Source organism: Anguilla rostrata, chromosome 7 (genome assembly GCF_018555375.3).
Source record: "Anguilla rostrata isolate EN2019 chromosome 7, ASM1855537v3, whole genome shotgun sequence".
Classification (NCBI taxonomy): Eukaryota; Metazoa; Chordata; class Actinopteri; order Anguilliformes; family Anguillidae; genus Anguilla; species Anguilla rostrata.
In genome coordinates, this window is record NC_057939.1 from 11,119,463 (window position 1) to 11,145,720 (window position 26,258).

At 47.1% G+C, this 26,258-nt stretch overlaps 1 protein-coding gene across 2 annotated transcripts; it reads right to left on the reverse strand.

Moving 5' to 3' along the window:
- Window positions 1–1,530: 1,530 nt before the first annotated feature.
- wasla (WASP like actin nucleation promoting factor a) lies at window positions 1,531–24,957 on the reverse strand. Of its 2 annotated transcripts, XM_064342778.1 has the most exons (11): window positions 24,299–24,956; window positions 18,638–18,772; window positions 16,451–16,537; window positions 15,675–15,771; window positions 14,518–14,541; window positions 10,797–10,974; window positions 8,771–8,813; window positions 6,754–6,907; window positions 4,654–5,189; window positions 4,201–4,312; window positions 1,531–2,732 (listed from the first exon to the last, which is right to left on the reverse strand). In XM_064342778.1, exons 1-11 carry the CDS (start codon window positions 24,404–24,406, stop codon window positions 2,671–2,673), a joined length of 1,536 nt encoding a protein of 511 aa, XP_064198848.1. In that variant the 5' UTR covers window positions 24,407–24,956; the 3' UTR covers window positions 1,531–2,670. The 2 variants fall into 2 exon arrangements, with proteins under 2 accessions (XP_064198848.1, XP_064198849.1); XM_064342779.1 differs by lacking the exon at window positions 14,518–14,541 and having other exon boundaries at window positions 24,299–24,957.
- Between the last annotated feature and the right edge of the window lie 1,301 nt (window positions 24,958–26,258).

Genomic DNA, 26,258 nt, shown 5'->3' on the forward strand with positions numbered 1-26,258 from the left:
AGGCAATATTTTAAAAGGAATTAAAAAATGTATTTCTATTCTCAAATGTCCAATACTGTGGCCTAAGATGGAAGCAGCAGAGCTTGTGCCCTTCAGCAAGGCGCTTGGCCGAAATTGCTTCAGTAAATATCCATCTGTATACAAGAACACAATGCAAAAATCTATAAAGGTCGCCCTGGAGCAAATGGCAAACCTAACACCGAGTTCTGAGACGTTACCGCAGAGACTGAAAACCGCAGCGTTCACTTCGCTTCTGGTAATTTTAATCAACTTGTTCACTCGATGCGTGTGCCCTGGAGCCATGTGGCAAGACCACGGTTATGGAGAGTAAGATCACAGCCCGTACAGCTGTTAAGGTGGATTTCCTGTGCTGCCACAAAAGCAGTGGAAAGTCCCATACCTGCAGTAATCCCCTCCTAAACTATGGATAGCTGGTGGCCTGCCTTCGCTTCCTGCAGCAGGGAACCAATCATGCGCAGAGTGGCAGTTAGACAGGGGGGCTGTGATAGGCCGGTTACCGTAAAGGACAGCACGGTGACTCCACCCAAAATCTCACAGGACAAATTCTCGCTCAGGGCGTGCCAGAGACCAGATCATAAAGCGAGATGCCTTCCATATCGAGTACAGTTGTGCAATTACACGTGCATTTATATTTTAGCAGGGTGTCCTGGGGTGTCCTGCTTTTTATTACCGTCCGGCTTACCCAAAACCACACAGCTTATTTTGTTCTCTATACAGTCCATTTATTCAACTGGACTTTTACTGAAGCAATTCAGGTTTAATAACTTGCTCAAAGGTACAACAACAGTGCCCCACCTAGGAATTGAGTCTACAGCCTCAGTTACAAGCCCAGTCCCCTAAAGTGCAGTCTGTAAGTATTTTGGACAGTGACACATTCTTTGCTGTTTTGGCTCTGTACTCCAAAAGAAGGGGACTATGAAATTCCTACGGTTCGCCTGATATGGATGCAAATACTCGCAAATTAAAACTGACCGTACATTTTAACCGTACATTCATTTTGTTGTTCATTTCAAATTTAATGAGCTTGAGTATAGAGTCAGAACGACAAAAATGGCCTACTCTAACTGGGAAACCATGCATGAGAGTACAGACCACTGTCAACTATTGCATCATGGACATCAAACTTTTACAATGTAGGATTTTGGCAATGCGAAAAGATATATATAGCTTTCTTTCCAAAAGTTAGTTCACACACCTGCCCCCTTGTGGTTAGGGGCTTCGTCCAGCACAGGGGCTGGTACATTCGTACAGATGGAGATTCACCACCATTGTAATGCCTGTAAGTTTTATAAATCAGGTCTTTGTTAACCGATCACTAGCATTTTAAAAAACGACTCTCTTATTTAGCCATTTAGCCACAGCTTTTTTCAGTGAACACAAACCTGTACAATTATGAGTTGTGCAGACCAAAGGTTCACCAATCTTCAGCCATCCCACCTCCAGGCAGGTCACGACATCTCTGCACAAGCAGCATCATCAACATGTTAAAGTACTTGTGGGGAAAAAAAAGTCTGTAAATATTAACATTTATTTAAGTATACAATTTAGTGTTCCATTTTTCATCAAATTTCACTTGAAGGTTTGGCGGCCATTTTGTCGTTTTCTCGATGCACCACAGACCCCAGGAGGAAACAGAAGACAGTGACATTCTGACATACAACACTGTTAAAAACAGCATACTGCCCTACAGAAAGATTCAATAGTGATTTACAGGCCTTATTACCTGGCCTGCAGCCATCAGAATCAAGCTTCAACCCCTCAGCACCTTGCCAATAAGTGTTAATTCACCGTTATTGTACTGCAGCCTTATATTACAGCCTTAGTTATATTGGTTCAATACTATTGACAATAGGTTAAGTCCAAGATGAGTTAGTTTTTTTTGCTTTACATGAACACTGACCTGATTTCCAAAAAAACCTCTTTCTTCTGGTTACAATAAAAAGTAGAAATAAAAGGCTTCTGAAAAATAATTGATACACAAGGTGACATTAAAAAAAAAAATCAATAAAATAAGACATATCCCTAGAAACCTTTAACGAATGTGTGATGCACTATGAATTTCATGAGTCTTTAAGAATGTTTGCTTTTGTGGTCATGGTTTTGAAAGTGTTTTTTTTTCTTTTTTTTTTTTTTTTTAAATCAAGCCTTGCACTTTCTTACTGTTATGATTTTTTTGTGCAAAAATATAACCCTCAATTTCTGTGTTAATTACACATTGGAAATGATGGGGCTAAATATTTTCATTAGCACATTCTTAAGAAAAATAACAGTGCTAAACTAGGATTTTGAATAAGAAAAATTTTAAGGTATGAAAATAGTGTTATCTTGCATTAACAATAGCAACATTAAGAACTCTGTCAGTTTTTTTAATCTCCCGTCTATTACTGACAAAAGAACAACATTATCAAGTCAAAAGAACCGGTCCATGATGTAAAATTGCACATTAATCCTGGAGAAATTTACAGAAAGGGACACAAAAACCTTTACAGAATAAATGAGGTATTGCACAGATTAATAATAAAAAGCAAAAAAGGCAACAAAAATATACAGCAAATTGAAAGAACATTTACATGATAATTTGCGGAAGAATATTTCTTTGTTTTTTTTTTTTTTTAGGAAGGGTGGGGGGGCAGGGGGGTTGTGGAATCACTAGTCCTCCCATTCGTCCTCATCCTCAAAGTCCTCATCATCCTCGTCATCCTCATCTTCATCTGGAGAAAAGAACAGTATGTTCATAATTCATTTAAACACTGAGCAGGGGAATGATGACATCACACACATGGTGAGGTTGGTAACAAGTGTCCAGCACTCACTCGTACAAGCGTGCGTTAAGAACGGCCTTCCTAACACTCAACCCTCAATCTCTAGGCAAGGATGAACTCCAGCTTCAGAAAGCAGGAGCTTTTCAAGCACAACGAATAGAGAAACACGAGCTGGGGAAACAATTTTATTATCTTTTTTTAAATGCTCCCTCTGTCAACAGCTCTCTGATCAATCAGAGTGGTGGTGAGCACAGAGGGCTGTGTGAGCTTCTGGATAGCACACCCAGCTCACTGACCTAACAGTTTAGCTACGTTTCTCAATTGCGGCTGACAGTGGAAGGTCTTTTTTTGTGTTCGTATGTAGAATGTTTTTTCACGGTCTAATCCAGGGGTGTCATTTTTCGGGGCATTTCACCACGAGTGATTCGCTTAAGCCTCCAATCGGCCGAAGGAGTCCGCACACCTTGTCCTCGACCCCTTAACTGGCCGCCAACCGAGAGGAAACTACAAATACCAGCAGACACTGCGGTCCTCCGGGACCTTTGCAGGTCGACACCCCACTGCTCTAATTGATCACCGGCGGTGAGGAAAACCTGCACGCGCGCCGGCCCCTTCAGGGAGGACCTCGTTCGCCGCGGCTTTTCGGAGACGACGAGGACCTTTCCGCGGGGGAGGCCGCGAGCGCTATCGACACGCGCTCTGCGCAGAAAGACGATTTAATGAGAAAAGCGAGGCCGGCCCTTTCAGCGCACTTCATCCCCCCCCCGTTGAAAGGGTCTGTCGGCCGCGATCGGAGAGGGAGCCGGCGAATGGGGGCCATAAAAACTGACCTGCTGACAGACATTCACTCACTGCCTTTCAGAGAGAGCCGCCGGGCCGTGCGTTTCAGAAACAGGACAGACTGCTCAGTTGTGCACAGAAATATCAGCTATGTACAGCTTATAAAGCGTGGTGTGGTGTACACAAATTATAAATACAATTTATGACCATTTGCGCAGCCTCAAACGGTATCCTAACACCAGTTACATTCATAGCATATATTTACATTTTTAAAAAAAATATATCCATTGTTTTTAGCAAACATTTTTTTTCAGTTTTTCGTAAACAATAAAAGTAAATGAAGAGGGGAAAAAACTGATGTCAATACAGAGAATGAAACAAGAAACAAGAAGTCACACCAGCCAGAGTGCTACAGGATTCCTTATTGTACCCTAGTGCAATGAAAGACATACGTGGCTGAGCACTGCAAGCGTGAAACAAGGCACAGTCAACAGTGACAGACACAAACAAAAAAAAATGTTTTCATCTCCGTGGGGACACTCTTTTGATTGGTCCAGATCAGCCGGTACATAGGGCAGCAACCGTGAAGCGACCAATGAAATCCCACCTGTGGAGAAGAAACCGTGAAGGTACCCACCTGAAGAGTGAATGGCTTTGCTCCTCTTCTGCATCACCTCCATCAGCGCCCCGACGATGCCCGCTGAGGGCGCGGCGGTGGGCGGGGCCGAGCTGTCCGGAGTGTCCGGCACCTGACACACACACAGACGCAGACACAGACACACCCGTCAGTCTCTGACACAGCACCGTCACTGCATTATCCCCAAGCGTCCTTTGCATGGACACTTCGCCATGATACTTAAACAAATTCCACAGAAACACATAGGTGAACAACTTTTAGGTGAAAAGCAGACACACGCAGCAATGCAGATGGTACATCACCATTAAAGAAACCGCATTGACTTGATCTTGATCATTCGAATCCAAATAGTCTCACTTCAATCATTCTGAGGACAAAATTATTTTTTCATTTCAGTCCATTTCTATCATAAGTATATTATTTTTTACACGGCGGTGTAAAGGTGTGACTCACGTTCTTCAGCTGGATCCCCTGCCTGATTTGGTCCAATAGCGCGTTCCGTCCCACGCCGGACGCCGGCTTGCTGCCCTGATCCACCTTCTTCAGGTTCGCACCGCCCCGAATCTGGTCGAGGAGCGCCGATTTCCCTGCCCCTGGAGAATCCCCCCCATCCATATCAGGGGGTGGAGGAGGCCCGGGGGGTGGGGGACCGGGAGGAGGCGGGGGAGGGGGCGGGGGTGGGGGAGCCCCCGAAGAGAAGGAGGGCGGAGGAGGAGGAGGAGGAGGGGGCGCCTGTGGGGCCAGGGAGGCGTGCGAAGGTGGGGGCGGAGGCGGGAGGTGGCCTCTGGTCGGAGGCGGGGGTGGAGGGGCGCCTCCGCCGATCGGTCTAGAAGGAGGCGGGGGCGGGGGGGCTGACGCGGGGGCACGGGAGGGCGGAGGGGGCGGGGGGGCCCCTCTTCCTCGGGCGGGGGGAGGAGGAGGAGGAGGCCCTGAGGTGTAATGAGGGGGAGGCGGAGGTGGTCCGCCCCTGGAAGGTGGAGGTGGTGGAGCTGGTGGAGAGAAATGAGAGAGCGCGATATAAACAATGAAACAGTACCCATGGGACCGCAAAGCATCTAAAGAGACTGATGCCAATTCAGCTCATTCTGCAGAGAGATTTGCGCACAGAAACTCCTCAAATATATCTCATAAATTAAAAAGTATTCCCTTCACATGAGAAACTGTACTAAAAAAAGAAACTTTTAAAACTAAAAAAACATGCATGTTTTGATTACTGACCTCCAACCTTCACTGCACATCAAGGCCTTAAAAAGTACAAAAGAAAATAAAAGGCCAAAAAAGCGCTTTTAATTCAGCTACCTTCTGTTGCTCTTGGTCAACAGGGGGCACTAAAGAATAAAATAGACGGAATTTAATGACCCCATCACCTCCACAAATGAAAGCCGAATATTCCACCTTCGATGAATCGATCCGCGGTGTAACTCGGACCGAGGCGGTGGGAGCTTTTAGTGAAGTGCGGGCGTCTGGTAGTTCAGCTGCTGGGCCCAGTAAAGAAAATACCGAGGGCTCTCTTCGTCAGAAACCTAATTAAATTTTTAATTTTCTGGTGGCGAATTAGCATTTTAAGAGCCGGCGATGGAGCGACGGAACGCTGCTTTACGAGCCGAGAGGGCACAGGGCAGTCTGAAGACCTTAAAGCAGTCTCAACCGGCAGCCAAACGGGCAGCTAAATACCCACTCCCTCCCGGTTCCCCGGAGAGAAAATACGACGTTTAACAAAAGAACCCAGCATTTTTAAAGACTGTCAGGGTTTAATCACTTTACAAAAACGGCGTAAAACCCAAAAAGCACAAAGCGTGCGACACTAAACAAAGACTCCCCAGATAAGTTTTCGCGTGCGTGTTAAAAATGTTTTGTACCGCAGCGGGGATTATGGGTAAAAAAAAAAAAACACTCTGTGCCTGCCGTGCCAAAGTTCTTTCCCTGCCACCGTGCGAGGAAAACTGCCAGTCACACTGACCGGCGGGCGCAGACACAGGCATGCTTCACTGCAGCTCTGTCTGGGGAGAGAGCGCCACCTACTGTACAAACCTCAGAGGAGTTGCCAAAAAAAAGACCACAGGGGCTACCATAAACACCTCACGTAACCAGGGCTACCGTACCACACAGGAACCTGTTCAGTGGTAACAGAGCGATAATGCCCACAGCTGGTAAGTAACTGTGCATATAACCAGATGGTAGCAGGTTCAAATCTCAAATCTACCCTTGATTGTGCCACTGGACCTGAATCGCTGTGACAAGCAGACAGGCACTCAACAGATTTTCTTTGGTTTGATACTGAATATTCTGACATGCACATGCAGGCAGATCTTGACATGATAGCCTTGGGTGTTTCAATAGATAAGAGCATCTGCCAGATAAACAAGAAACTAAATGTACTGCATTATGTATCTGAATGCTGGATCTGCTTCTGTGGGTGTGGGGTGTGGGGGTGGAGGGAATTCAATCCCAGAAGGCCACAGGCTGCCGGTTGGTGGAGAAACACTATGTTGCGCAAGGTTGCAGGGAAGAGGCACACTCGAACCCCTCCCCAGCCCTCCCCCGCCCCCTCACCTTGTCGCCGGAGCTCGTTCTTGACGGCCTCCACGCCGCCCTTCTTCTCGATGAAGTCGTAGATGACCTTGGACGTCTCCTTGTCCTTGAGCTGGGCCTCGGAGATCCCGCACAGGTCAAACAGGTTCTTCAGGTCCGGGTCGAGGTTGTTCACCTGGGGGGAAACCACCGACGGAGGAGCGCATGAGAAACGGAGCGGAGCTGGACCCTCACGGGGCATCGAGACTCAGCCGAGCTGCGGCGTGAGCAGCGCTAGCCCGAAGCCGCTACGCACGCGTGCGGTGACCTGCCTCACAGTGCACGCCGAGGTCAGGAGGAAGAAGGGAATCGGGTTAAAAGCATCATGCCCAGTCAGTTTACAAACGTCCAGAAAGATCAACACTTCAGCTAAAGGTAATTGGATTAAACTTTTCAGTGAAGGCCACATGCCTTTTCAGGTTTACGAAGTTACGAGTTACAGGAAAAAGAAACCCAGACACACGGCAGGAGCTTGGACATCGAGCGTCCATTAGACACAGACACTGCAGGCTGAGCGTGACTTTCTCACGGAAGGGCAGAGGTTCTCGGCTGAGAGATTTCTGTTCTTGCTTTTAACTCCTACCATACCGAAATGTAAGAAATGTTTACATTTTTTTCCACAGTCGCTTTCTTAAAATTATTTAATCAGCTGCATTTACACATGTGAAACTATCAAAATACATTCTGATAATAGCAGAATAATTTCTTGATTATACTGTAAGCCACAAATATTAACCCATAACCTTTATAATCTATATTTTTCAAAACCGTGGGTTCATTCAGTAATTATCGTATTGTTAGAGCACACAGTGCAACATAATGTATGCTCTAACAATACAAATTGATTTATACATACAGTTTCAACAAGTCCAAAGGAGATACAACACAAGTAGAAAAATGACTTCATTTTAGATAAAAACATGATTCGGTCATTACAAAAAAAATATAAATAAAACAAGGAAGTGCCTGTAGATGTACCAGACACACACAGGGGAGCACAGCCCATGATTTGTAATGGACAAAGGATGACGCTGGATAGAAACTCCACCTAGGTGCAGGCTAAACCTCATCCGATTGGGGAATGCAGACACAAAATCTGCAATCAGCTTAGCTATTAACAGCAAAAATTCAGACGAAAATCAGCGCAGACACAAAACCTGCAGGGAGGACTTATAACCGAATCAAATAACTCAAACAGAAGTGACAAATGCTACTATTCCAAACGAGATTCAGTCAGCGAGATAAACTTGATGTAAAATGGACTGTCCCTTGTGTCAGAACTGTGAATTCAAAGCCTAAAAAAAATGATACTCAGTGGGTAACACTGTAATGCATGCACTTCCTCATATACAACACACAGAACACATGTGAAACTGAACTGCGACACCATCAACGCAGGACAACTGCCAACATCCTTGCGTTCGTTCAGTGTCCATTCGCCATCTTGTGGACGTTCTAGGAAATTACAGTCTAATGTCACAGACCAAAAACAAGCCCTTAGAACAAAGGTGCCACTCGTGGGCTGCAGAGTCTGCTGGTTTTTTGGGGTGTTCTCAGCACATCATTTAAGTCATTGATTGGCTAAGGGATCCACACACCTTGTTCTCAAGGCCTTAATTAGCAGCCGATTGAAATGAGACCACAAAAACCCGCAGACACTGCAGGTTCTTCTGTACGTGCATATGATATCCTCCATCACAACATAAAAATACCTGGGCCGAGTGTACACATAGTAATACAACTGAAAAAATATTTATTAAAAAACCAAAAAAAAACGGGAACTATCCCTTTAAGCTCTCCGTCCTTCCAGTTCCGCAGGAACATTGTGCGAGTTACAGGGGGCAGTTCACGCCCCGCAACCTTCGTCTCAGGCGGGTGTGAACCTCGCGTGACAGTTTCGGCTTCGATGCCACGTCTCATAAAGTCAGACTCGCGCTTCGTCTCGCGACGTGCAGATACGCATCTGCACAGGGGAGCGATCACGTCGCGCTGTACTCACATCAAAGCCTGTGTTTGGATCCCAGCCTACATGCCCAATGTGCCTGTAATACAAGAAAAGAGAAATTGAAAACACACTGAACATAAGGAGACAGAAATTGAGCACTGGGCTATACTACCGGGTTGCACACTGAAGACATTTTTCTTTAATAACAACACGGATAATAAAATGAACCCAAAGGCAGATTTGACAGGTAAAGGTCTAGTCTCCCAGCTTCGGGGCCATGTGATCCCCGTCAACCTGGCTTCCGTTCCCAAAATAGCACAGAGCCTCTCCTCTCTGCTGATTAGGTGCCCTCGATGTTTTCCTACTCCTTGATCTCAGTGCTTCTTGACAGCACCAGGCATGGTGTTAATATTGCTCTGACACATCTCAAATCTACTGCCGGTAAACAGGCAGGCAATTCACCATCTCAAGTAAAGAAAAATCTCATATTGTGCCCTGGTCACACAGAGAGTTCTCTAGGCACAAGCCTTTTTGCTCATCGGATAGGCCCATATGCTTCCCCTTGGTGAATTCCTGCAATGGCATGGCCTCGTATTCCAGTGCTATGCTGACAAAATGGAAACCTGCATAAACATCACCTGTCTCAGCCTTGCCACGCCCTCACTGTAGACTGCAATCAGGTCACTGAGGACTGCAGGACACAGACGCCTGAAGCCGAACTGCGACAAAACAGCCGATGGGCTGCTTCGGACCGTGTGTCCTAAAATCGCTGACTCTCTCTGAAGCCTGTGAGTTTGTGCTCACGTCAGACAACCCAGGGGTCATTTTTACACTTCCCTTTTCCCACATTGTTTTTTGAAGCCTGTCAAAAAATTTCACAAAACATGTGAAAAATGTTCTAAACCTTAAATATCATGGCTCCGCCCACCTCTATGCCTTTAAAGATCTGCGCATTTTTTTCTTCCGCAGTGACCGTGGCAGTGCCCTTCTCAGTGGCAGACCTGCCAAAACACTCCAATAACTCAAAATACATCCATAATGCAGCTGTCGGCGTTTACACCGACGTCAAACACTTCCCCGTTAAATCACTCATCCAGCAGTAACTCCTTAATCCCCACCTTCAAGGTACCAAATGTCCTTGTTCTCCTGCTCAGGCCTGACTGCATTTCCCCAAGACCAGGCTGTCCTGTTTGAGTAGATCATTCAGTGCCACGCCTCCCAAAATTTGCAATGCCCTGGCAGTTTTTAACCCTTTGAAGAGTACGTTTTTGGAATGTTTTTTTCTAAATTCAAAAACCAGTTTTTTAGAACTCCACTGCTTTCAATTACTAGTAGTAATCAATACATCAACATTAGAATGTTCAGCATTATGATTTAATATTTGAAGGCAACTGAAAGCAATGGAGTTCCAGAACATTGACTTAAGACTAAGAAAAACTGCTCTTCAAATGAAGGGTTAACTGGCTAGTGTTGGATTAAAGGTGAGCATTGTTGTTGTTGCAGCAGTACTACCGTGCAGTTCTCTTCGCAAAGGACAGCTTAACACCCAGTGAACACACTGACACGCAAGCAGGCAGCGAGCACGCATAGCTGCCACACAGGAACTGAACACGGCCCTTCAGATAAGATCAAGGGGCGCACACAGCCTCCGGTGACCGAAAGCAAGATTGCGATCGAACGTCGGGCTGGGGGTGGGGGTCACGTGACGCCCCTGCGCTGCCGCACAGACGCCGCGCCCTCAGATCATCGCGGGAAAAAAAAACGCGCCCGGGATTACACTGCAGCAGCCCCCCGTCAGCCTGCAGATTACACACGCAAGATCATCCCGAAATATGTCAGAGATTAATATGAGGCAGGATACTATCTGCCACACACAACAATAATGACACGCGCGGGATCAAGCCAACGCATCACTGCACAGATACTGCAAGGTGCGGATAGAGCAATAGTGCACTTGCATTACACTGCATTATTTTGCATTGCTACAGTATTTGCATTCAGATCATTTGACTTTGGAGCTTCTCTTTCTGAGCCTGACACTGGAGAGGGGGTTACAGACAGGAGAGAGCAGGGAACTCACTGGAAGTTGCTGGGTGTGCCGATGTCAGCCTTGGTCAGCCTCTTCTTCTTCCCCCCCTTGGGCTTCCTCTTGTCCTTGTTGAAGCCGCTGGGCACCATGTTGTTGACCTGAGAGTTGTTACGCGTGTTGCTGATCTCAGGGTGCTTGATGTCCACCGTGGCAATGTGCAGAGTGGGTCCTGGGAACAGGCCGAAAGGGACAGGAACACTCAGAACATCCGGAACCCATGGGGAACCCCCATCCACCAAAGAGGAGTCTCAGAGCTCAGATCTACATTTCATAGCCAATCAGATGGCCCACACAGATGAGAGCTCCTTCCCCTCCTCTCTCTATTCCCTACACTCTGTGAACCAATAAAAAAATAAAACCTAAAAAGGACTTGTGTTTCAGGGATTCTTACCCTTAATCAGCAGCGAAACCGAAGACGTAAGTGTGGAATTTCACGTGGACACTGAAACGGACGAATAGGACCTAGCCATTTTTAATTTGTGAGAATGAATTCTAATGCATAGGAATCACCAGTGATTTTAAAGACACAAGTGGGTGGCCTTATTTACTTCTACCGATGCAGAAGAATTCCCAGCATGCCCATTTCAACATAAGAAAAGCTGAACAGGAAAAAAAAAAGAAATTAATTTGTGTGTTGCCATGTCAACATCAGGGTCGTTCACACATCAGAAACCCATATTCAGCTCCCAAAGCAAACAGCCAATAAAACTCCTCGTTTTCTCTTAACTTCACACATTCCACTGTTCAGCCAACCTTTAATTTTTACGAAGCAATTTTAATGCTTATTTTCCTCCGCAAATTGGTTACAACTAATCCACCCACAGATGATAATTGTGGCCCTTCCTATACCTTTGCCTATGGCGATTTTTCCAAACGTCCAGCTGCTCCTGAAGAATTGGCGCCATTTTGAGGACAGGCATACAGCATCTTTTACCAATCAAAACTGGCAGGTGCCACGTCATCAAGAGGACCTAATACAGCCATAAATTTGGGTACCCTGCCCACCTTACGCCCACACTACCCTAAAAGACTAAGACAACCGTTTCCTGCCACTGAAGACTACCGGAGCCTTAGGTGTTCAGGGAAGACCCCTCTGAGTTAGGTTCATGAAACACACTGTTCATTTTGCTGTAGTTTCGCCATCCCAGTTATGACTGGTATCACTGCAACAGGGGCCGAACTCCACAAGACTCCAAATCCCATGCATGACCGAACTCAGAAGAACAAAAAAAAGATTGTTCACCCCAAGAAAGACAGCAGGTACCAAAATCCACAAATCAAAAACTAGGGTGAGATCCCCTGTCTCCAGACGCCTATCTGTTAGCAGCAAAATTCACAGTGCCCAAGCTAATGCCACACCCACCTTTGGACTCCGCCCAACTCCTTTGTGGGCTTGTACCAGTCTCACACACATCTGAAGGATCACTTAAATTGATGTCATCATCCTCCACCTGAGTGGACACCAGGTTGACATCTAACAGGAGCTTCCTCACGGTGATGTGGGTACAGTCCCCATCGCCAATGGAGAGCGTCGCCGTGGGGACGGCCAGCGGCATGTAGAGCTCTTCCTGGGGCAGTACCAGGCAGAACAGCGGCGCCAGACAGCCGCTGGGATTCGACCCGCGGTCCGACAGCTCCTCAGAGGGAGCCGCGAGGAAGGTGGTGCAGAACATCCTCTCTCCGGGTGGGCATGGGCTCGCATCCCAGAGGAGCAGTCCAACTTTAGGAAACTCGCCCTGCTCGTGAACCTCGCGATCCTTCCTGGCGAATCGTTCCCGCTACGCCCGGGAAGGGCGGTTTTAAGACGGCGAGCTGGCGCCTCCTCTCTGCCAGTCCCGCCCATCGTAAAAATGCGCCTCTAATCCAGACAAACTACAAGCGCCGCCCGGCCTTACGTAACCGCTAAAGCCGGCGGTAATCCCGGGCAAATCCTTAAACTTCCCTTTAAACACCACAAATCTCCGCCAGCCCGGGCCAGAGCTCGCCGTGAGCGCAGGAGGATAACACGGCGCGCGTCGTGTCCCCCCACGACGCAGGGATTCCCTTTACGCCCCCGTCCAACCGCTTCCCCCCCAACCACCTCCCCCCACCCCCACCCCGCTGTAATCTCCACATCAGTCTCGATCCCAGCTCATTCAGCCTTTCCCCAGTCAAAGGTCAAAGTGGCGCGAGCTAACAGCCAAGACTAAGGGCCCGAGGCCCCGGGAGCCAGCGGCAGGTTCTGCAGGCCGGAAGCCACATTCCTGCGGCGGTTCCTCGAGTTTCACATTCATTTCGCTGATGTCGCTGACGCAGAACAGACCCGCCCCTGCCAACCATTCCACGCACAGGAGCGTAGATGGGTGTGTCACATCGCCACATTAAAAGCTTACAGCCCCCATAGCCCCTATAAACCGATTAACCTCGGGTCTAATATGTATAGCGCTGGGCTGATCACCTACTCTCTGCAGAAAATCTGAAAGCTGGAAGCCCTCAGACAGACCGACAGAACTCAGATAACCTCAAAGAGGGGCCAGTCCGCTGTCCAATGAGAGCCAAGACGGCCAAGACTCATCTGAGTCGAAAAAAAAAACATCCCTGTCCATTTCCCTTGAGGATGGGAGGATGGACAGAAGCATGGATGGGTGGAGAGAGTGACTGAATGAATGAGAGTGAGCTAGCTAGTTAGCCAGTGAGTGGAAAGAACTCTCCGTGCCATTCAGTGCTTTCAGCAGCTTGTCATCACACTTCAGGAAGTGAGAGACTGCCGACGTCAGCCCTGTAGTTCACAACGCAAACTGTCAGGACAGAATCCGGGTAGATGTCTTTGTGGTTAAAGGTCAGGTCTACCACACTTCCTAAATGCAGAAGACCCAATTAAAACATCACAACCTGGCAGTCACTGAACTGCACCTTAAAGCAAAACTCCAGAACTCCAGCCATCTGGCTGTGTGGAGTTTAGGGAAAAGGGCACATTTTTTGGGCAGCCCCGCGCACGGTGTGCAGGGGTAGCAGAGGCAGCACTCGATGCGGGCCACTTTCAGTGGCCCGCCACGCCCCTGCCTGGTCGGTATACCCCATCACACCCCGTCCTGGCCTGGCTCATGGGCTAGGCATTTCAGACACTCGTGCTAGGACCACGAGTCTCTCCCACCAGCCTGGACCTCAGGAATCGGGCGTTCCGCAGCGGTGAGGAGGGGGCAGAAGTCAGCCACCCTGCATTAGAGCACCTGCTGTTGGGTGCTATGCCTGCATGGCTGGTGCAGGGCTGAGAGCCATCGATTACAGCACATTAAAGAGATCCACATGCTTCACATATGGCTGGGCAGGGGTGGGGGGGTTCAGCCTCACGTTGAGAAGATTACCACCGGACATCAGTGCAAGGGGTTAAAACTGCATGCTGTTGATCTGGGGGGAGTGTGTGTGTGTGTGTGTGTGTGATTTATGCTTGCATATTTCGAGATGAAAATAATCCTGACTTAGTCTGAGACAAAATTGAGGACTGAGGATTGATGAAATATTTTTTAAAGTGACAAGAGACTTTGTGGATTTCTCTGCTGAGGAAAATACACCAGTTACTATTGCAGTTACCGAAATTCTGGGAGAGGGCGCTCCTTGATTTTCATAATTTTAATTGGTATGACCACTTCGGTTAACAAGTTTTTCAACCATGGAAATACACAAATGGCACAAGAAGGTAATTTGTAGAGGGAGCTTTTAATGCATGACATACCATTTGGAGGGTCTCGTCTTTTCTCTGCAAAACAAAAATGTAAATAATTAAAATGTAAAAATTTTGAGAGGAAAAAAAAAAAAGTTGCGTGTTAGTGAAGGAGAAAGAATAGCCCCGTATTGAGAGGTTTCCAGAACGGAAAGGCAGTGATTAGATGGGCAGTATTTTCAGCTACTTCACAGGCAGCGGACAGGCAAGCAGAGAGAAGGGCAGAAGTCAGGGCAGAAGAGACCGAGAAGAATCATTCACGTTCCTGGCAATTTACTCCATTCCAGACAGCAGTCAGGAGACAGAGAGCATTTTTCATCCTCTCCTGCTTTTACGCCAAGCCACTTGAGCGAAGCGAGGTTGTGAGACTGTGAGTCATGTTCGAGTCCGGTGGCTTTGGCCGTTCCTGTCTCCCTGTAGCCCCCCCCCCCCCACACATCTCCACAGACTGGCACACGGGGCAGAGAAAAGTCAGGGGACAGAAGTGGAACGGAAGACACGGGCTGGAAACCAAGCAGAGTAAGGCTTGCCTGAAGCGACCTCATCCATGGATGCGACATCCCTAACGTTGAACACGACCCCAAAACCTAACCTCAAACCCAATTTCAACCTAAATCTCCACACCTGAACCCAGCTCTATCTACACCTGGAGGTACCAATACCTAATTAAACAAACAACAAGCTCGTAATTAAGTGAATTGTGACTCTGAAATTATGACAGCTGCTATGAGACATACTTGCTGTAAGGATTTAAAAAGTGCTCTCAAAAGTGTGTCTCATCCATAGGAAGGAAAGCTTTTGACACAGATTCTGGAATGGTCTCCACATCACATCAAATAAGTGTGGCAAATAGCTCTGCATTTGCCAAAGGTTGGCGCAGTAGTTTTATTTACTTTTTGCCTGCGTACAAATAGTACAGCACTGTTAAGCAGCTACGACCGCTGGCGAAAGCAGTACTGCCGGGGTGCCTCCAGAATCCAGTACCCAATTCAGCGTAACAGCATTATTCAGTGGGCTGCAGTCTTCCGACTGCCCCGTGGACCATCACACTTATTTGTCCCGATGGCTTCAGTAGTAAAGAAGCTGTGGCGAGTCAGAAGCTCAGAGGAAGTTGTTTTAGAGAGCGGGAGGAGCCAGGTTGGCACGGTCACAGGAGCGGCGTCAGTCACCTGTTTTCCTCTGCCTTCGGCCCATCAGGTCCTTGGTCGTCAACCATAACTGGTGGGCCTCTTCCTCGCTGGCAAAGTTGAGGCCCACCTGACAGGTCTGGAGGGAAAGAGAGAGGAGAGGAGAGGCGTGGGGGCGGAGTCATGCAGTGCTGGATCATTTCAGTTCAGAGCGAGAGCGATGCACATTTCAGACTGAGTTTGCATCACTCAATCATGCACTGCTCCACTCAGGGTCTGAGCTCACATTCAAAACAAATACATGCCATGCCAATCCTTCCTGTGACCAATATTTTGTGGAGTTGGTGTCAGATTCCAGTCTATGTAATGGAAAAATTACATTACATTACAACTAAAAAACCTATAAAACCATAACACAACTGGAGGCCACAGTGCTGTGCGTGTGTTTCCCAATCAAATTATACAAAGGGTTTCTCATGGGGGCAGTAAGGAGTATTTATTGCTGTTAGAGCCACTTCATAGATGAACACTAGGGGGAAATGCAACATTTTGTGGACACTTGCAGGTGCTCTTAGCAGTGCAATTCTAATGAATTCTGGTAGTCATCAAACAGGAATAGACACGGTGCACAGGCATTACTAGACTTTATAACTGACATGAACCAACCAAACTAGTAGGAAATACATAAACATGGTATTTATTTATTATTATTATTATTATTTTATTTTATTTTTTTTAACTGTGGTAGGGGAGTCAGTGCTTGGTCCCACAATGCATTGTGCTCAGAAATGTCAATCACCAAACAGAAAAGAACTTACGTCTCCTACAAACGAAATGAAGTACGGTTTCGAGGAATTCAATGCAAAGTTGTTGTAGAGCTCCTGTTCGAACAAGGTCTTCCCCTCCTGCAAAGACAAAGAGACAGAAACAAACTTCAAAAATGATAAAGTGGTCTGTTACGCTCATGGACAGCCACACTCAACAGGTCTCTGAGATCTTCTACCTTTCCATCGTTCTGCTACACAGACACAGGCCTTCATCAGAACCTTCTCTCTGCTTTCACCTAATCCATGACTCCTGTTCTCTACCTCCTCCTCCTCCAGGGTCTCTGGACAGCTCGGGTTCAATATGAACAGATGAGCAAAGACCACCAGCAATCCCCTACCTCATATCAACAGTATTAGCCAGAACTTACTTTAACCCTTGGAACTAATCAATCTCTATTCCCAATTATTACCGTTTCTCACAGTTTAGAACACCCAATATTATTCGCAGGCAATCTCATGGCTACAACCTCCCCCGTCAGTCTGGGAGATGGCAGAGCTGCATGCCCTCCCCTCTGTGGCACAGCGTGCCCGCGCTGGCAGAGCTGCATGCCCTCCCCTCTGTGGCACAGCGTGCCCGTGGTGGTAGAGCTGCATGCCCTCCCCTCTGTGGCACAGCATGCCTGCGCTGGCAGAGCTGCATGCCCTCCCCTCTGTGGCACAGCGTGCCCGCGGTGGCAGAGCTGCATGCCCTCCCCTCTGTGGCACAGCATGCCTGCGCTGGCAGAGCTGCATGCCCTCCCCTCTGTGGCACAGCGTGCCCGCGGTGGCAGAGCTGCATGCCCTCCCCTCTGTGGCACAGCATGCCCGCGCTGGCAGAGCTGCATGCCCTCCCCTCTGTGGCACAGCGTGCCTGCGCAGGTAGAGCTGCGTGCCCTCCCCTCTGTGGCACAGCATGCCCGCGCTGGCAGAGCTGCATGCCCTCCCCTCTGTGGTACAGCATGCCCACGCTGGCAGAGCTGTATGCCCTCCCCTCTGTGGCACAGCGTGCCCGCGGTGGCAGAGCTGCATGCCCTCCCCTCTGTGGAACAGTGTGCCCGCGCTGGCAGGGCTGCATGCCCCTCCCCTCTGTGGCACAGCGTGCCCGCGGTGGCAGAGCTGCATGCCCCTCCCCTCTGTGGCACAGCGTGCCCGCAGTGGCAGAGCTGCATGCCCTCCCCTCTGTGGCACAGCGTGCCCACGGTGGCTCGGTGGCCCACTCGCGGCATCGCGGCACGCCTCAAACGCAAACGCCGCGGGCGGGCCGCGAACTCTCTGACGAACAGGAGTCGCTGCGGCACGGCGAGGAACCCATAATCCAGGGGACCGAAGCCCCTCTTCTGGGCGACGCCACGGCTAATCCCACGGCCCGCTAAAAGGCTAGCGCTAGCAATCAGCGCCGGTGTGCTCAGGATCTGAATACACAGCGTGGGGCCCGTCATTAAACTGCAGCGGGATGAGGGAACCCAGCAGCGCCATCATGTGGCCAGTTAATGCTACTAGAGTAGAATTCCCGAGTCAAAACAAAGTGGAACGGATGGGGATGAGAAGTGCAACTTCCTGGATCTTCTGTCTGCAGAAACTGCAACACTATGCAAGAGTTATTCTGGTCTGAACAGGAACCAAAGGGGTTTACAACCTTGTCACTAGTGAGCAATTTTTCTCACCAGCAAAACAAGCTATTTAAATGAAAATTCATTATTAGTAATGCTCAGGCTATCAAATAAATATCCTGATGAAAATGCAAATGCAGTAATAAGTACAATAAACAACACTACCCCTGCTTTATCCTTAAGCATATTTATGAAATAAGTCTGATATTTGTTCAAGAATTCAGCTTGCCAGACAGAATAGTTTGATGGGTTTGTTCATGGCCTCATTTATTTTATTTTATTTTTTTAAACACAACAGACATATCGAAGGGCAAGCTCACCCTCCCTTGTGCTGATTGAACCTTCCTGCAAATATTCATACACTAAGACTACTCAAGCTCAGTGCATGTCCAGTAAGAGTACAACTTGTGGACATAGCGCCTGACTTGGATTCCATGACACATCTGCATCCTGTTAGTTCCTCCATCGCCTATGGAAAACAGCTGTCCCCGCCCCTTCTCAGGTTACCCATGCCGACAGGCCACGCCCACTCAGGACGTGACTGGCGTCTCTCCTGGGGCGGCCCAGCCGGTGTTGGCGCGCGGCTCACCTTGACGTCGAAGACGCGGATGAAGTAGGACCTCTGGGGATTATCCTTGACCAGGCAGGCCACTCCGCAGCACCTCTTCACCCACGAGGAGTTCCTGTCGGCCGTGAACACCTGGACCACGGCGGAACACAGCGCCTGCCGGGGGGGGGGGGAACGCCGGTTATCCACGGACTCCATTACACACAAAAAATTTGCATCATCACCCATCATCACACACACAGAACAGAAAGTGTTAAACCTATTAGCACAATCACACGCAGAAAAAGTGTGTTATCAATAAGCAATCAATAAGCACAATCATGCACACAGAAAGTGTGTTAAACTCATAAACACAATCATGTGCAGAGAAAGTGTGTTAAACCTATGAACACAATCATCGCACAGAGAAGGTGTGCCAAACATACAATCAGGCACAGTAGAGTAATGGTATCACGTCCATATGTGTACAGAAGGCACATTCATTTATTTTGTGTGTAATTGCACAGACAGGATTAACTATAGACAGATAAGGCAGTCCTTTGGTGCTTTCAGCCAAGGCACTTGAGTACACAAACACACACACAAACATACAAATATTTATTAAGTGGGCATTATGCAGCTTCCACCTGTTTATTCTTGACACTTTCAGATTGTAAGCCTACCTATTTAAAGGCTTTACTTCCTCAATGAGTGTCTGCATGCGTTCCCGGCTACATCTTAAGCAATACGCGGGATCATAAATGCCAGTCCTGCTGTATGGCTAATTGTACCCGTCAGAAATTCTTTCGGTAATAAAACCTAATCTGTGGTGGACGCGGTGGCAACAGAGCCGTCTGAGTCCACCACAGAACCGACGTCACATTGTCAGACGCGCGGACTGACCACTCGCGCTCTTCAGATAAACACGAGCGAAAAGCCTGCCGTGAATTCCCCTCCTGTGACACAGCCGAGAAACAGGCCTGCCAGGAAACACTGGTGCCAGGGCAATCTCCTCACAGATGCCTGTCAAGATAGCACATTTTCCGTAGCTGCATGAAATATAGCGAAACTAAATAATAATGGTGAGAAACAAATAAACAATGTAAAAGGATGTAAAAGCACCCCACATGCGTGCACACACTACTGAGATCATTCTGACTTATCATTTTGAAAGAATCTGAGCAGATTGATGAGATACGACTCTCTCAGATACAAACTAGACTGTCAATTAGAAACTTAATCAAACCCTGTGAAATGACAGCTGAGCTGGAATAGCCTCGTTTGAACACTGGGGCACACAAGGAGCGAGAGAAACCTTTGAGAACCAGGGTTTAAGCTATTCCAGGGCTTACTAGAGGCCGGAGGGTGCATTGAGTTGAAGACGCTAACAAGTGGGTTCGATTTCCTATAGTCTTCCCTGTAGCAAACCCGGGAATTGTACAAACCACTATGCCACATTCAGGACCTGAACCAGCAACCTCCCTCAGCATAGATCACCGTGAAATTACACACTGCCGTCCCCACAGGTGCGTCTGCGTTCAGTTATTCACTCGTCCATCATCTCTTATTGCAGTAGACATGCCTGCTAACAGGAACCATCAACCCCAGACAGTTCAGGAAGAGAGAAAAAAAAAAATCCAAACCACTCAATTTGAGCGTGTGGTATTCATTAACCACACGGTCTCCACTTAAAAAGGAAACGGTCTTAAAGGAAACCGAGGTGCTGTGCGAAACCCTCCGTCTCCCTTCCCTCTGACGCCACTGATCGCAGATTCTCGCAGGCTGTAAAGAGAGAAAGAACGCACGGGGGGGGAGACCATCGCCTGGTGAGGCTAGCGTGACTCTGACGACTTCACTGTGGGCAAGGACATGTGCTGCAGTCCTGCCTCGGAGCACGCTTTGCACCGCGAGCAGGACAGATTATGTTCGCGGAGCTTTGAGGAATTTAAAATGCATCCTTTACCAGACAACCTGTGGAGTGCTCTTTGAGCTGCAATCAGGATGTTTTCAAAAATCGGCTCTTAAAAAACCGTCTATAATGGGCTGACTGGCACCGTCTGGAGCTTCAGAGAAGAGATTAATCACCCACAACTTTACAGACAAAAAAAAGTGAGAAAAGCTGTATGGAACACAAGCTAAATCCATCACTGCAGACCAACTACAGCTTTATCATACTGTACGCCTTTGCTTAATGGAAGACAAACTAGACTGAACCTGAATCGCTCGTGTTTGTTCATCAGGTGATGTCAGATGGCAGCCAGCCACTGGGTGAAACTGCTCCCAGGAATATTCACTGCCATGACCCATTATTCACACCCAAAGTACAAAGTACTTTTTTGGTGCGTCTTAAGGCCTGTACTCTACTGTAGAGGTGATGAGGCCTACATTTTATCCCTTTCACTTACGCAGCTCATCCGCGACGGCAAACAAATTTCAGCGGGCGATGGGCGTGTAACCTGCAAATCGGAGGTCATGACAAGAAACCGCCGTTGAGGGCAAATCAAACACAGTTTCCTGATTCAGGACCCACAGGGAGCTGCTGCTCATTCACAAGGAGACTGAGGTGGTAGGGACTGTACCGGTTTCTGACCACTTGCTCGCTGACCCAGAAAAGCGTGCGTAACAATGAAACTGGCAGAACAAAACTGCGCGTTAAATTCAAGTGGCGTCAGATTAGCTTCCTGTGACATTTGCATATTCAAACAAAGGGGAGAGAAAAGATTAAAGAGATATCTCTTTGTTCTAATCCTTGCCACAAGTCAATCAGTCAACGCCCACAGAAGCCAGCCTGCATGAGTTTTAAAAAAAGACCTGCAGTCCTGTTTGGCCTTGAAAGAGCAGACAGCCCTCCACATTCACACTGCCGGGGGGGAGAGGAAAGCACGTTTCACTGTCCCAGCAGAAATCTCCTGGAGAGACTGGCCACAGCGTTTCCTGTAGGAGAGGACTGCTGATTGTGCACTGCACCCCCCCCCCCACCCCTCCTAGTGTGCGAATTGGACGCCCTCCACGTTGGGCCCACGGTTCTGAGCACTGCGGAAAACTGAATGAGCGCAGGCAGCTACGTCTGGAGCCTGCCAGGCCCGACGACGAGAGGAATCCATCACTGCCTGAAAGGCAGAAAGAAATAAAAAAAAAACCCCACATTTCATTTTGACGAACCTTGGCAAAAAACCCCGCTGCGACACCGCCACCAGCGCCACCAGCGCTTTAACAAATCCGCCTGATGCGTCAACCGTCATGTGCGGACGGGCGACGCGGGCACCGCCGCTGGAGCACACCGATGCCTTTGTGCCGTTCCGAAATAGACCGAATGCAAAAAGACGAGTCATTCGGGCTGACGTTCGTGGAACAAAGCCATTTTTTGGGGCTTTTTTTAAAATTAGATTGATGATCCTTTATCATTCTCCATAATACAGGCATTGTGAAATGTGCAAACAATCAGGCAGACATATGATGAGCCCACTCGTTCAGAGGAAATGGGAAGTGTCTCTCATTCCAGCAGTCTGTGTCACGCGGGGTAAGCTACAGCAAAGCCTGACTGAAACTCCCCAGCGTTCGTGTGCAGGTGAGGGCGTGGCGCGTGTGGAATCTGTCCCGGTGAAACGCCCCCGATGGGGCCTCGCGCGATGCGGAAGACGCCGGTCTGCGACCCGGAGTTCGCGGAAACGCTTCCGCGGACTTTGCGCGTCGATGGAAGCTCACGTAAGAGGATGCCAGCTCTACCTGTGTTTTTGTATGGCGAAGGTAAAGTCAGGAGAGCTAAAGGAGAAACGTCTACTTCACGGTCACAGTGCAAAGCCATTTCCCTCATACCCACACTGAAATACCTGTTTTTGACCACACTGGAAACCATAACACCATCATAGGGATTTACAGCTCTACTTATGTGAGCTCCCGCACATCACAAAACCAGCCTCCATCTTTATTATCAAACCTGATTACAATCTTGATAAATACACAAATCAGCCTGCACAACTGACTGTCAATCACATTAAACAGGCTAATAATGTTTTTAAAATGTATTTTTAAATGTAATTTCATGAAGGTTCTTTATAATGCTAGTTTGCAAAGATATAAATTGTATTCAAATTTTGCAGTGTAAGAATAGTCATATTTTTATATCAGTATCCTATGTCCATCTCCTGAATGACTTGTTAGCTGGCAATCTTCCAATGGAAAATGTAATAAACTGGGGGTGACTCTGCAAAAAAAGCACCAAATGGGTAGAAACATAATACATGTAAATGAATTACAGAATAGACAGGTCCATGCCAACCGAGTGCTTTTCTGTACCTCTCACATCTTGTGGTTATGGTCATTTCTCCATACTGGACATGCATGGATATTTTAGGGACAGTTCCACGAGTGAATAAAACTGGAAATGTCACTAAAAAAGGACATAAGCTAAGTCATACTAATATCTTGTTTGTTCCTCTCTTTTAAAAATTATCGTTATAGTCTGAAGTATGTTCATAGAGGCATACTCCTGGTGACGTTTGCCAGGTGACACCATCAGAACAGCTTAAAAAAAAAAACATCTGCGATCTACCGCCGCTTCCTGTTGATTAAAACTCGACAGGCCTGCCAAGCTAATGCATTACCAAAAATAAAACAACGAAGTGATCCGTGAAGCCCCTTCACGCATTAGGTGAACATGAGTTTGGTGCTTGTAAGTTGTGGATAAATGGCCGGCACCATTATAGACGGGCCTATTAGCTTCAACCTTTAGAAGATTCTACAGCAATCACAAGCAGAGCGATCAAGAGCCCACACAGGTGACTTTTAAGGACTATGTTCTTCCCATAATAATAACTGTGAACAAAAAAGTACATTAATAAGCTACTTTCTTTTGCCACACCTTTCGGGAAAGCAACGGCCAATAAGGAAACATGCTTATCGCACACTGCCACGATACACGTAGGCTACCAGCCTATTTCTACTGACGTTAGGTCAACCCTTCTGTTATGTAGGCGAATTTTCCATTTAGTTTGCACATCTAGCAACATTGTTGCCGTTCTAATACAAAATACACATTCCTTCAATATTTTACAAGTCAAGCGAGGACACAAATTGAATTTAGCTAATATGTATGGTTGTAGTAGGCTACAACCACCGGTCATCCTAATAACCATGTGAAAATATACAACGTTTCACAGAATGGTAGTCATCCAAGTTACACTTCTGAAAACCGGCCGATTAGCAAAAAGCTACAACTATGACCACTCAATTAACGTCAAACAGCCAGCTCAGAGAAAACAAAGTGCAACGTTAACCCAAAAACTGGCAGAACAAAATTTTTATCTTGGACAAACCATAGGCATAGCCTAGCCTACTGCCCGTGCAAACTGGAGCAGTCTGATCTGCCTTTTCCAGTGAGACTGTCAGAATTAAGCAAGGCCTCGGGTTCCGATGCATCTTTCTCTCGACTTGACGGAATGTCCTAGGCTGGGGCAAATGCACTCCCGGCAGTCCACTCTCTTCGAAATCAAGAATCAAGATATTCGATTAGAAAGATACGGTGCGTGCTGTTACTCATCCGTTGTAATTGCAAGTCGCCAAAGACCTTTCAAATTACCAAAAGAAAAATAAATAAACACTATAGTCTACCCTGTAACTTGATGGCACTATCTTGCTACCGAAACTTCAGAAAGTGAGAACGTGTAGGCTATTAGTGATCAAGAAAGTAAATGGTGAACTTACGATGCATTTCCTTCCCAGGTAATTGTAGAGGCATTCGTTCTCTTGCGAGCTGAGAAGAGTAGAGCCGACATTTCCGACCCGTGGCCGCAACGACGGGTGACTACTCATCGTTTTTTAAATCAAACAAACAAAAATAAAAAAGATACAGCTGTCTCGCTAAGGTATTTTGAATAAAGCTGATGCAGTCATTGATCACCGTGGCCTGCAGCCGGCCCCTCTCAAGGGTGCAGGTTGTTTTTGACTAAGGCTGTTGAAGGTTCAGTATTTTTATATTTCTGTTGTTTGGAACTGTAACGTAAATTGTCCCTCGGGCTTTGAAGGTATTTGGAGAACTCGGATCTTCCCGAGTCTCTAAAATCTAAACTTTCAACGGAACTCCAGTACAAACGTCGGCAGATCCATACAACATGGCAGCGGGAACAAACTACCACTGGGATTGAGGGGACGACTGCGACAATAAATAGCCTTAGTATAAAAATGTTCCTATATTTGTGCAGTCTTCTCCTTTGAAAAATAAACGGTAAAACAATGAACGCGCGATTGTCCCAAAATCCAAGCAAAGAATTGCGGATATAAGATTTGAGGGCGCCTCCGGAAATACTTCCTCAATTCTGCAGATGGTCTGGTCCTGTTTGCCCGTGTATTTTGTAACAGGAATGCAGTATGCGGAGGGGTGCGCACGAAGCAGGGCGGGGAAAACAAGAAAGCGCGTTGCCAAGTTCATGCAATGCAAATCATGGAGGAGGACATGCAGTTAGTCTATGACTGCATAGTTAAAAGCTGAAAGTGATACAAAAAGTGCATATTGTTTGTACATGACAGTGCAATTTCAAACTATTAGACTGGGTATTATTGAGGTTTGGTGACGCTGAAAGGTTTTTTTTCTCAATTAAAAAAATGCTTTAGCCCAGATATCAAACATAAAGAATCAGTACCACAGAACAACAACATTAATAATAATATTAATAATAATAATAATAATAATAATAATAATATAGGCTGTAAGAAGATGCTCTTATCCACAACAGATTGCAAGGTCATAATGACAGGACACATAAAGCACATGTCATAAAAACATCAAAATCAAGGGCTTTGGTAGGTTGTGCAATACAGTATGACAAAAAAGCCAGCGATGGTTACATGAGGTGCACACTCTCCTATACATGCTTATTTTATTAAGTAGCTTGCAGGACTAAGTAATGTATTCACACACACACACACCCACTCACACACACACACACACAGTATTACTGAAGCTCACAACTGGAAAGAAGCATGTAGGTCACTGAAGCTTTTTACTGCAATGCTTTGTGGCTTTTGAAAGACGTGTCACAGAAACCTTTTGAGAAACTTATTTCTCCATTAGTATATCCTGCTGCACCCCACACCTGTCTGGTGACCACTCCCTCAGCATGACTCTGTGGTGAAGGAACCAGAGTTCAAAAACCTGCCGAACCGGCCTGGTGGGGCGTCCCAGAAACAGGAATGAAACTGAATCTGGGCCAGCCAGGGGAGGAACAGAGCGACATGTCTCCCACACTAAGAGCTGATTTCCTCAGGTTAAAAGATAATAAATAAATAAATAAATAAATATATATATAAATAAACGATCTAGTCAATGGTACACAACCTGGTCAGTTATGAATACATTCTATTCTTTCTTTTGATGAACAGCTCAATGCTTTTTACTGTTTGGGTTAATGGATTCATTCAATGCTGATGGATCAGTCCACAGACCCCACCCAAAGTTTCTTTTACTCCAGAATTCTGATGCTGATGCAGATTGTGACAATCAGGATTCCCGTTAAGAAATCTTCTCTAAACTTAGCTTTTGAGAACCATATGGGTAACACAAGAGTGAGAAAAATAATATTCCAGTGCTTCTGAACGAAACAGCTAGAAGGGGAAGACGGTGTTTCACATATTCACACTTGAAATTGTGGTATACATATGCCTTGTC

What these genes read in the sequence shown, in the direction of transcription:
- wasla (XM_064342778.1), bottom strand. Translation starts at nt 24,406, where the DNA reads ATGAGTAGTCACCCGTCGTTGCGGCCACGGGTCGGAAATGTCGGCTCT. An exon ending in TCCGCGTCTTCGACGTCAAG is followed by an intron (nt 16,538 to 18,637) that starts GTGAGCCGCGCG and finishes TTGTCTTTGCAG; the next exon opens with GAGGGGAAGACCTTGTTCGA. An exon ending in CAAAGCCATTCACTCTTCAG is followed by an intron (nt 2,733 to 4,200) that starts GTGGGTACCTTC and finishes TCTTTTCTCCAG; the next exon opens with ATGAAGATGAGGATGACGAG.